The sequence below is a fragment of the Symphalangus syndactylus genome, chromosome 21 (genome assembly GCF_028878055.3).
Source record: "Symphalangus syndactylus isolate Jambi chromosome 21, NHGRI_mSymSyn1-v2.1_pri, whole genome shotgun sequence".
NCBI lineage: Eukaryota > Metazoa > Chordata > Mammalia > Primates > Hylobatidae > Symphalangus > Symphalangus syndactylus.
Genome location: NC_072443.2, coordinates 25,623,602 through 25,636,052, shown reverse-complemented (window position 1 = coordinate 25,636,052; position 12,451 = coordinate 25,623,602). Strand labels below are relative to the sequence as shown.

The following is a 12,451-nucleotide window of genomic DNA, read 5'->3' as shown; positions in this document are numbered from 1 at the left end:
TTAATTTTCTCTCATTGATCTAATTTTGACAGTGGGGTGTCAAAGTCTCCCACTATTATTGTGTGGGAGTCTAAGTCTTTTTGTAGGTCTCCAAGAACTTGCTTTATGAATCTGGGTGCTCCTGTATTGGGTGCAAATATATTTAGGCTAGTTAGCTCTTCTTGTTCCATTGATCCCTTTACCATTATGTAATGCCCTTCTTTGTCTTTTTGATATATGTTGGTTTAAAGTCTGTTTTATCAGAGACTACAATTGTAACCCCCGCTTTTTTTTTTTTTTTTTTTCTTTCCATTTGTTTGGTAAATATTCCTCCATCCCTTTGAATCTATGTGTGTCTTTACATGTGAGATGCATCTCCTGAGTGCAGCACACCAATGGTTCTTGATTCTTTATCCAATTTGCCAGTCTATGTCTTTTAATTGGGGCTAATAGCCCATTTACATTTAAGGTTAATATTGTTATACGTGAATTTGATCCTGTCATTTTGATGCTAGTTGGTTATTTCGCTCGTTAGTTGATGCAGTTTCTTCGTAGTGTTGATGATCTTTACAATTTGGTATGTTTTTGCAGTGGCTGGTACCGGTTTTTCCTTTCCACGTGTAGTGCTTCCTTCAGTGGTTCTTGTAAGGCAGGCCTGGTGGTAACAAAATCTCTCAGCCTTTGCTTGTGTGTAAAGGATTTTATTTCTCCTTCCCTTATGAAGCTTAGTTTGGCTGGATATGAAATTCTGGGTTGAAAATTCTTCTCTTTAAGAATGTTGAATATCGGCCCCCACTCTCTTCTGGCTTGTGGGGTTTCTGCAGAGAGATCTGCTGTTAAGTCTGATGGGCTTCCCTTTGTAACCTGACTTTACTCACTGGTTGCCCTTAACATTTTTTCCTTCATTTCAACCTTGGCAAATCTGGCGATTATGTGTCTTGGGGTTGCTCTTCTCGAGGAGTATCTTTGTGGTGTTCTCTTTATTTCCTGAATTTGAATGTTAGCCTGTCTTGCTAGGTTGGGGACGTTCTCCTGGATAATATCCTGAAGAGTGTTTTCTAACTTGGTTCCATTCTCCCTGTCATTTTCAGGTACACCAATCAAACGTAGGTTTGGTCTTTTCACATAATCCCATATTTCTTGGAGGCTTTGTTCATCCCTTTTCATTCTTTTTTCTCTAATCTTGTCTTCACGGTTTATTTCATTAAGTTGATCTTCAATGTCTGATATCCTTTCTTCCTCTTCATCAATTCGACTATTGATACTTGTGTATGCTTCACAAAGTTCTCGTGCTGTGTTTTGCAGCTCCATCAGGTCATTTATGTTCTTCTCTGTACTGGTTTTTCTAGTTAGCAATTCCTCTAACCTTTTTTCAAGGTTCTTAGCTTCCTTGCATTGGGTTAGAACATGCTCCTTTAGCTCAACGGAGTTTGTTATTATTCTGAAGCCTACTTCTGTCAATTTGTGAAACTCATTCTCTGTCCAGTTTTGTTCTTTTGCTGGGAGTTGTGATCCTTTGCGGGAGAAGAAGCGCTCTGGTTTTTGGAATTTTCAGCCTTTTTGCACTGGTTTTTCCCATCTTCGTGGATTTATCTACCATTGGTCTTTGATGTTGGTGACCTTCGGATAGGGTTTCTGTGTGGACGTCCTTTTTGTTGATGTTGATGCTATTCCTTTCTGTTTGTTAGTTTTCCTTCTAAGTCATGCCCCTCTGCTGCAGGTCTGCTAGAGTTTGCTGGACATCCACTACCTGTTTTCCTGGGTATTACCAGCAGAGGCTGCAGAACAGCAAAGATTGCTGCCTGTTCCTTCCCCTGGAAGCTTCATCCTAGAGGGGCACTCACCAAATGCCAGCCGGAGCTGGTGTCTGTCAACCGTTGCTGGGAGATGTCTCCCACTCAGGAGGCATGGGGATCAGGGACCCACTTGAGGAGACAGTCTGTCCCTTAGCAGAGCTCAAGGGCTGTGTTGGGAGATCCACCGCTCTCTTCAGAGCCAGGAGGCAGGAACGTTTAAGCCTGCTGAAGCTGCGTCCACAGCTGCCCCTTCCCCCAGGTGCTCTGTCCGTGGGAGATGGGGAGTTTTATCTATAAGCCCCCTGATTGGGGCTGCTGCCTTTCTTTCAGAGATGTCCTGCCCAGAGAGGAGGAATCTAGAGAAGCAGTCTGGCTACAGCAGCTTTGCTGAGCTGTGGTGGGCTCTGCCCAGTTTGAACTTGTGGGAGGTTTTGTTTACACTATGAGGGGAAAACCACCTATTCGCGCCTCGGTAAAGGCAGATGCCCCTCCCCCTGCAAGCTCGAGCATCCCAGGTCAACTTCACACTGCTGTACTGGCAGCAAGAATTTCAACCCTGTGTATCTTAGCTTGCTGGGCTCTGTAGGGGTGGGATCCTCTGCGCTAGACCACTTGGCTTGCTGGCTTCAGCCCCCTTTCCAGAGGAGTGAACAGTTCTGTCTCACTGGTGTTCCAGGCGCCACTGGGATATGAAAAAAAACTCCTACAGCCAGCTTGGTGTCTGCCCAACAGCCGCCCACTTTTGTGCTTGAAACCCAGGGCCATGGTGGCATAGGCACCGGAGGGAATCTCCTGGTGTGTGGGGTTGCGAAGACCATGGGAAAAGCGTAGTATCTGGGCTAGAGTACACTGTTCCTCCCAGCACAGTCCCTCACGGCTTCCCCTGGCTAGGCGAGGGAGTTCCCTGACCCCTTGCGCTTCCCAGGTGAGGCAACGCCGCACCCTGCTTCTGCTCACCCTCCATGGGCTGCACCCACTGTCTAACTAGTCCCAATGAGATGAGCCAGGTACCTCAGGTGGAAATGTAGAAATCACCCGCCTTCTGCGCTAATCTCACTGGGAGCTGCAGACCGGAGCTGTTGCTATTCAGCCATCTTGCCAGCCACCCCCCCACACTTTAGTGTAGGACAACCCCAGAGAGAGAGGCTACCCCAGGTGGGAGCCCACTCTTCCCTATCTCCTGAAGTCTCTGAAATTAAATGTTTGCAAAGCATTAGGAGAAAGCTCAAAAAATATTCAGATTCACCTTAAAGTCACTTGGAATGAAACCATTTCCACAGTACAGAAACACGGACTTTTTTATCATTATTTATCCAATCAACAAATATTTTGTCTTAACACTCTCTTTAGTTTCAACAAACTCTTCAACCTTTAGTCTCTATCCTTATATAATAATATCATTTATTAAGCACCTACTATATGACCAGTCCTATGTTCTATACATCATCCTTAATCCTACTATCCATGAAAGCTAGGTAGTACCACTATTCACATTTTACAGATGAGGAAACTTAGGTTCAGAAAAGCCCTAAGGAACTTGACAAGGCCACACAGCTAATAGATAGCAGAGAAAAAAGTGAAGCCTTCCCCTCTTTCTCATAACCAGGTCTCATCTCTCTTTGTGGGTCTCTCTTTACACCAAACCTTTATCTCTGCCCACATCACCATGCTGCCTCTCAGACATGAAAATGTTGCCAGCCCTACTCCCATAGAAAAAGTCAACAACTGTAGAGAGGATTATCCAAGTAAACCCATATTCCAAATCTAGAACTAGTCACAGTTTGAAACAAAATAAGGTTTATTCTCAGAGCAACATTCACAACAGGAAAAAGAAAAGCCACCCTTTCCTGTAGGCAAACTAGACCTAACATATGTCCCTCACCCTACGCCAGCACCACCACTATCTAGCTCTTGGCTGCCATTCCTCACGGCCCCCTGCTTTACTCAGAAACTATACAAAACAGCAGAGAGACAGAAGGGAGACACTGTCTGTATTCTACCACCCATCCTCCCATCAGGAAACTGCTGAAGTAACTACTGTCTGTAGTAGAGAAGAACAAAAAAAGGCGAGGGAGAATGTATGTGTTGAGTCCATAATGCATGTGTATATGTACTGAGAGAAAAAAGTTAAATGAAGCACAGTAGGCAGAATAAAGTCATCTCAACTCTCACTATCCCAATTCCACTCCCTCCTTCCCATATCGTAGTTCCTTACCTCCCCTAAAGCTCTCATTCCACTGATCATGTACCAGGGTCCAGAAGACTCCATTCTGCAGGGATCCCAGCTCCAAGCCACAGAAACTATTAATGATGTACAGGTGGGGGAATTCTTGCTTCTGCTGCTTCACAGGTATAAGAAGGGGAGAACCTGGCCAGGTGCATTGGCTCATGCCTGTAATCCCAACACTTTGGGAGGCTGAGGCGGGCGGATCACTTGAGGTCAGGAGTTCGAGACCAGCCTAAACGACATGGAGAAACCCTATCTCTACTAAAAATACAAAATTAGCTGGGCGTGGTGGCACATGCCTGTAATTCCAGCTACTTGGGAGGCTGAGGCAGAAGAATCACTTGAACCCAGAAGGTGGAGGTTGTGATGAGCAGAGATCGTGCCATTGCACTCCAGCCTGGGCAACAAGAGTGAAACTCGGTCTCAAAAAAATAAAATAAAAAAAAGAGGAGGACCAATCACCACATCTGCTACTAGTTCCAAATTAAAACTCTGCATTTTCCCAAAATTATCATTATAATGAGTATTTGGAGAATTGTAAGATATTACTAATACTGCCCTTACATGATATTTGGGGCTGGATGATAAATAGAAAATAAAATGAATAAAAAATACGGCCCTTGTATATGTGATAGATTAATATATTACAAGCTTTTGTGAGACTGATCTGAGATCCTACACAGCATCTATAACGTGATGGTTTCTAAGCAAAAGTGTTCCAAGCTCCAAACAACTGATTAAAAAAAGAACTTTTAGAAATCAAATTGTTGTATGTAGGGCACTAAGACTACTAGCTCCAACCTCTGGGGCCAAGATTTCTTTTTTTTTTTTTTTTTTTCAGAGACAGGGTCTCACTCTGTCACCCAAGGTAGAGTGCAATGACACAACCATAGCTCACTGTAACCTTAAATTCCTGGGCTCAAGCAATCCTCCCACCTCAGCTTCCTAAGTAGCTAGGACTACAGGTGTGTACCACCACGCCCAGCTAATTTTTTTTTTTTTTTTTTTAGAGATGCGGTCTCCCTATATTGCCCAGGCTGGTCTCAAACTCCTGAGCTCAAGCGATCCCCTGCCTCAGCTTTCCAAAGTGCAAAGATTACAGGCATGAGCCACTGCACCAGGCCAATATTTATTTCTTATCCTTTTTTAGAAATGACAGAAAATCCTAAATGACCAGCACATAGTCTGCTATATGACTGCACTAATACTCTTGATTTCTAAATGCACATTTTAAGAAATACTCTATTAATCTGTAGTAAACTAGAAATGGTCTTTTCAGTAACATTTGTGATGTTAAAGAGCGCATGTTTACCTTTCCTTCTGAGAAATCACATATCCATCTAGGACTCTGAGGTTTAAGCACCAGCTGACGATGTACGGCCGATAGTCAAATCCTGGGATGGATGGTGTTGCCATCACACAAGGATTGTTCATAATCGACAACTGTTCCAATTCAGTTAAGGATGCCAAAAAAGAGATCTGGAACAAAAGATATCTTTGTTGAACAAAAGGACTATTCAGTGTCAAGCACAAGGTTTCCACTGATTACACATCTTTGGCAGCATTTGAGAATGTGATAATTTCCCTCTTGTTCTGAAAAGTGACAAGTGTCCATTGACTTCCAAAATTTCAACAATATAGCCATCTGTCCCTGCTGCACAAAATCCCCTGGCAAGTATCAGCACTGTTTCCTAGCAGAAATAACCCTATTTTGAAAACATCACAGCAGCCAGGAAAGGTGGACAGGGAGTCTTATAAACTCTTATAACGTAGATGTCCCTCTACCACCAATCGCCTCCCAGTGGAATCACAATTACAGCTTTACAAAGCAAATTAGACCTTAATGACCCACTGACACTAAGGAAAAGTGGAAAGAAAAATAACGATCATCTAGAGCCAAGCATTTCATCTGAATGGCAGTTTCTTCCAAGATGCTCACAGTATAAAAGTAAGCTCACAACCCTCTCCTGTGTCTTTCCTAGGATTTCCAGCTTCCTGAATCTCACAAAATGCCCTCAAATTTTACCTCATTTAAGTCTCGGATTTCATTTTCTGCCAAAGAAAGTATAGCAAGACTTCTGGGTAGGTAAGCAGGTGCCATTCTAAGAGAGGTGATGATGTTTCCATGTAAAAGCAGGGTCTTGAAAGTAAAAACAGTATGAATTACAAATGAAAATATTACAAATAAATTGGCCTATTGTGACAACACCAAAATGGTACATATAAGAATAAAGGAATCTATTATATTTCTCATCACACACAAATCAAAGACTGTTAATGCTACAAGGGTCCTCGATGATCTTCTGGTCCAACTCTCTGTTTTCATACCAACATCCTAAGCTCACAATATTTTAAAGACTTGTCCAAAAACACATGCTTGGCATAGCAACTAGGCATGCTGTGAGATTTAAGTTACGAGACACTGAGCAATTTCTAACACACTTGTTCATTTTCTTTTAAAATATCAAAATAGAGGCCACGTGTGGTGGCTCATGCCTGTAATCCCAGCATTTTGGGAGGCCAAGGAGGGAGGATTGCTTGAGCCCAGGGGTTTGAGACCAGCCTGGGCAACATAGTGAGACCTGGTCTCTACTAAAAATCAAAAAATTAGCCAGGCACGATGGGGTACACCTGTAGTTCCAGCTACTGGGGAGGCTGAGGTAGGGGGATCGCTTGAGCCCAGGAGGTCGAGGCTACAGTAAGCCATGACTGTACCACTGCACTCGAGCCTGGGTGACAGCAAGACTCTGGTGTCTCAAATTTTAAAAAAAAGTAATTAAAACAACCACATATAAAGCAAATTTTCCAAAAGAGGGAGTGATAACCTACATCCATAATTGCAACTGTATTCTCTAGGTAACTAAAAAATAAAGGGAGGTAGAATGTGTTACTTGCAGATAAAGCTGACTCACATTAAGTCAGCAACAACCAAGAATAAACCCAAAACTGAACACCCAGGATTCTGATCAGATAAATAGGCTTCTATTCCAGAAAAAAAAAAAAAAAAATTCAATCATCTTTGGTTCATTTGAATTCTCTTAGCATCTATTAGGACAGCATTTGGCTACATCAAATTGTTTAGAATAATTATTGCTAAAAATGATTTCTGCTGAAGATCTGGGAAAAAGTGAACTAAGATACTGCTTCTAGGGTTTAATGAATATATCTGATGGTAATAATATCCAATGAGGCAACAATATTTAAAATGTTCTACATGTTTTTCAAGACTGTGATTTCAACTGTTACTTATTTGACTGCATGATACATTCCCCTCCATAAAAAGTGCTATATGCTACATGTTTTTTTCTAAGTGAAATTAATTTTGACAATTAACTAATACCTATTACTCTAAAAACAGCAATTCTGAATGTCAAAAAAAAAAAAACAGACTTGGGACCCGGCGCGGTGGCTCATGCCTGTAATCCCAACACTTTGGGAGGCCAAGGCGGGTGGATCACAAGGTCAGAAGTTCGAGACCAGCCTGGCCAACATGGTGAAATGCCATCTCTACTAAAAATACAAAAATTAGCTGGGCGTGGTGGCATGCACCTGTAGTCCCAGCTACTCGGGAGGCTGAGGCAGGAGGATCACTTGAACCTGGGAGGCAGAGGATGCAGTGAGCCGAGATTGCGTCACTGCACTCCAGCCTGGCCAACAGAGCAAAACTCTGTCTCAAAAAAACAAAACAAAACAAAACAAAAAAATAGACTCGGCCAGGTCAGTGGCTCATGCCTGTAAATCTAGCACTTTGAGAGACTGAGGCAGGAGGACTGCTAAAGTCCAGGAGTTTGAGACCAGTCTACACAACATAGTAAGAGCTCATCTCTGGTGCACTGGCTCACGCTTGTAATCCCAACACTTTGGGAGGCCAAGGCAGGAGGATCATGTAAGGTCAGGAGTTCAAAATCAGCCCAGCCAACGTGGTGAAACCCTGTCTCTACTAAAAATACAAAAAATTAGCCAGGTGTGGTGGTGGGCGCCTATAATCCCAGCTACTCGGGAGGCTGAGACAGAAGTATCACTTGAACACAGGAGGCAGAGGTTGCAGTGAGCCAAGATTGCACTACTGCACTCCAGCTTGGGTGACAGAGCAGAACTCCATCTAAAAAAAAAAAAGAAAAGAGAAAGATCTCATCTCTACAAATACTGAAAAAATTAGCTGGGTGTGGTGATGTACACATGCCTATGGTCCTAGCTACTCGGGACACTGAGGTGAGAGGATCACTTGAGCCTGGGAGGTCGAGTGAGATTGTACTACTACACTCCAGCCTGGGTGACAGAGCAAGACTCTGTCTCAAAAAAAAATAAAGACAGACTCAAATTCAGGAATGATTAATCTCAACCACACCAAAGATTATGTACTATGTAATAACTGAAGCTACTAGCATTGGTTGGTTGGGCATAGAGGGAATTCCATCATGTTCAGGGAATGGTAAATAAACCTTAACTATAATGACCAGTTTCACATCAAATAAATGAGTTATAGAACTAACAACAAAAAGTTTCATACTTAATTTCTGGTATTCTAACATAATTCCTTTTTTTTTTTTTTTTTTGAGACTGAGTCTCACTCTGTTGCCCAGGCTAGAGTGCAGTAACCCAATCTCGGGTCACTGCAACCTCCACCTCCTGGGTTCAACTAATCCTGCTTTAGCTGAGTAGCTGGGACTACAGGTTCACACCACTATGCCCCACTAATTTTTGGTATTTTTAGTAGAGATGGGGCTTTGCCACGTTGCCCAGGCTGGTCTTGAACTTCTGAGCTCAAGCCATCCACTCGCCTCAGCCTCTCAAAGTGCTGGGATTACAGGCATGACCCACCATGCCCAGCCCATAATTCTTATCATAAAGAAAGCAATCTGCTCATACACGGCAGGCTAACTTTAGGTCAATAAGATTACTTTCTCTTGGTATTTTGCTATAAAACTTCACAAATGACAAAGAAAACATACTTACTTTCAGAGATACCAATTTAGATAGATCACCTATCTGGGATATGTTATTGTCTGATAAATCGAGATGCTGTAGAGCTGTGCAGCTATTGATCTGTTCCATGGCCTATCACAAGAAAAGCATCACATTATTTAATGAAAACAAAATCAAAAAATAAAATTATTCCCTAGTTCTTTGCAGCTGAAAGAGTGTCTTGCCTCCTCTTATTATCAGAAGCAGAGTAGAAGAACTTAGCAAGAGAAAAGGGGCAGTACTAACAGAATTTAGTAGATTGTCAGGTTGTAAATGTACACTTTCATTATCTCTCTATGAGTAGAGGGCTACCAAGTAGTTCATACCATCCAAGATCTTTACAGCTTGAAGAAACCATAGTAATGGCCAGGTGCTATGGCTCACACCTGTAATCCCAGCACTTTGGGAGGCCAAGGTGGGTGGACAGCCTGAAGTCAGGAGTTCAAGACCAGCCTGGCCAACATGGCGAAACCCTGTCTCTACTAAAAAACTACAAAAAATTGGCCAGGCATGGTGGGCGGGCGCCTGTAATTCCAGTTACTCTTGAGGCTGAGGCAGGAGAATCGCTTAAACCCAGGAGGCAGAGGTTGCAGTGAGCCAAGATCGTGCCACTGCACTCCAGCCTGGGCAATAAGAGCAAAACTCCATCGAAAAAAAAAAACAACAGAAACCATAGTAATAATATATGACGGTGGTATAGAACAGAGTTTACAAGTTCAGATTAAAACCGAACAGCCTGGATTTACATTCTGGCCCTGAGACTTCCTAGATGTGTGACCTTGAGCAAGTTACTTCTCTGTGCTTCAGTTTCTTCACCTTTATAACACGCATAATGTCTATATCTACTTCACAGGCTGCCATGAGATTGAATAAGTTAATACAGATAAATGCTTAGAACAGTAGCTCATATACATTAATGGCTCAATAAAAGGCAGCTATTGGTAAATCTAGTCCTCTCAGCTAGCATGCCAAAAAATAAGACACAGAAATATGTATTAATTTACCCAAAATTACACAGTTACTAAGTAGTGGAAGTAGAACTAGAATTCAGATCTCCTAACTTTTAAAACTGTATATTCTCCCTTACAGAATTAAACATTTACTTAAAGCTTAATTCAGCATGATATAGTCTCCCTCCTAAACACTCTATGGTTTGATCTACTTTTTTCTAAGTACAATATAGATTCTTTGTTCACATTTAAAAGAATATTATGTCATATTACACGTTTCAAAATGAGATTTATTTTTAGTTTATTTTAACAGAGATTATCCCTGGAGAGTGGGGGGTACTTTCACTTTTTAATTTGACTTATTTCTACACTGCTTGAATTTTTTTTATGCAGAATAGTTTTGTAAACAAAAATAAACCATTCACCTTAAGATTATTTCCTGCCAAATTCAGCCATTCCAGATGTACTAGTTCCTTTAGCCCTTCCACACAGCCAATGCTATTATGAGGCAAATTTAATACACGAAGCAACGTCAGCTTGGCCACACCCATCATCCGAACCAGCCGATTATTAGCCACTGATAACTGTAAAAAGGAAACATATTGTTATTTTTAGGAATAACATATATAAAATATTTCACATTAAAGTGATTTAAAAGGTTTATTTAGACAGCCAAACACTCACAAACTCCTTTTGTACATTTCACATACATTGTCTAAATATTCTACAGTATGACTATCAGTTTTTTGTTATTGTTCCTGGGCAATAGAAAATACAGATAAAGCTGAGTGATCAGACCTCCTCCAACTACTAAGACATTTTTAACACAGCAACAACTTGAGAATGTAAGTTCCACAAGAATAGAGTTAAACTCTCAGTTAAAACTTAATACAGTGCCAGACATACAAGAGGGACTCAGTAACCATTTCTTGAATGAAGGAATGAATGAACTCTTTACCCCATCATGAGGTAAAAGGTTACCTTAGTAACACAGTATTTTGCCAACATAAAATGCTTCCTTTTCTTAACAATGCTTTTTTTTTTCTAATCTACTCTCAATGTAGTACATGTATGTTCATCTTCAGAAGAAACTGTCATGTAAAAATTTAAGGCAACAATGACTGCTTTCTAGGCCTGCACAGTTACTTTTTGTCAGGTCATTTTATTGTTTTGTTTAATAATAAATTGATCCTATGTAACTATTTCCCAGATTGCAATACCTACCTGTATTAATCGTTTGCATTTCTCCAGATTTTCCAATTTAATAATCTGATTTTTATCCAGAATCAAAGTGTGAATATCAGCTTCACAGGGTAAATTTGGACCTAATTTCTGTAGTCCCTGCCCTGACCAATTGACCACTGATCCTTGAAAAGAAACGGAAATGTTAGAAAACACAAAATAAAACATGTACAACAGCTGAGCATAGGGGTGGAATTATAAAATCTCTATACCATTTCAAGTTAAAAAACAGTAGAGCATAATAAATATCAACATTGTAAAATTAAAGCAATCTTGAGTTCTAAATGACCAGATTGAATTACTCATTTTTCTTCAGAAATATCAAATTAAAACTAGATGTGTGATATTCTCCTCAAGTTGCTAAGAGATACTTTGGAAATCTTCACATTTAAATATGAACGATTATTTCCATTTGTTGTGCCTAAGTAATGATACTATTGTTTAAATGTTACTAAACTTTTGACTGCGATCCACCAGCTTACAGCCTAACTACCAATATATCCTAAAGTGCCCAAACTGTGATTTTGAAAATCAAAGTATAGTTCAACTAATTCTCCCATAAAATAGGATAATACACCCATTTCGCTAGCTTGATATGAGAATTAAAAGAGAAACCATGTGAATAGTACTTAGCCCCGTTCCTGCCACAGGGCACTCAATAAAGCACTTTAGTATAACACAGACGTTCAAACCCTGGCTCCACCAGTTAACCACTGTGGTATATTAGGCAAATTATTGATTTCTTTTGGGCTCACTTTTCTACTCTGTAAAGTGGGGATAATGCCTGCCTTATAAATGTAGTTCTATAGAGAAAATGAAATAATGTAAAAAAAAAAAAAAAAAAAAAGACTGAGAACATCGTCTGGGTCATACAAAGTGCTCTGTAAATGTTAACTGCTATTAACAGTTAAGTAGCCCTGGTGGGCTTGAGAGGTGTGGTTTAAGAAAAGCCGATCTCCAAAGAGGGCGGGGCCAGAGAAACGGCCAATTTCAAATTTACACCCAGATTAGGACTACTGCAGGAAATAATTATGCCAGATTGCTCTCCTGGAGGATTTCAACGTTTTCCCGTTGTCTAATGGCTCTTAGCATGTGAGGAGTCGTGAGTCCCTCTGAAAATTTGATGAAAGGGGTGTGCTGTCTCAGAAAAGTGCACAGCCTTTGTACACAATTCCAAGGGGTCGACAGAGAGGTCTGAGAACCATCCACCAACTCTTCCCCCAAGAATTTACGGCTCCCATAAAATGCACTTCTGGTCTAAGCCATGAAGACGGGCTTCGACCCCTGGGCCC

General features: G+C 41.1%; 1 protein-coding gene across 7 annotated transcripts in view; it reads right to left on the bottom strand.

Annotated features, from left to right (window-relative positions):
- Nucleotides 1-12,451, bottom strand: part of CEP97 (centrosomal protein 97) — a 65,966-nt gene that overhangs the window by 25,986 nt on the left and 27,529 nt on the right. For 5 of the 7 annotated variants that reach the window (XM_063629975.1, XM_055260591.2, XM_055260592.2 and 2 more), the window contains exons 2-6: nucleotides 11,142-11,284; nucleotides 10,343-10,501; nucleotides 8,959-9,060; nucleotides 6,029-6,142; nucleotides 5,315-5,481 (exon numbers count right to left, since the gene is read on the bottom strand). In XM_063629975.1, the coding sequence (XP_063486045.1) occupies nucleotides 5,315-5,481; nucleotides 6,029-6,142; nucleotides 8,959-9,060; nucleotides 10,343-10,501; nucleotides 11,142-11,284 (685 nt within the window). The remainder of the gene's footprint in view (nucleotides 1-5,314; nucleotides 5,482-6,028; nucleotides 6,143-8,958; nucleotides 9,061-10,342; nucleotides 10,502-11,141; nucleotides 11,285-12,451) is intronic. The other 2 variants (XM_063629974.1, XM_063629977.1) reach the window with 1 other exon arrangement.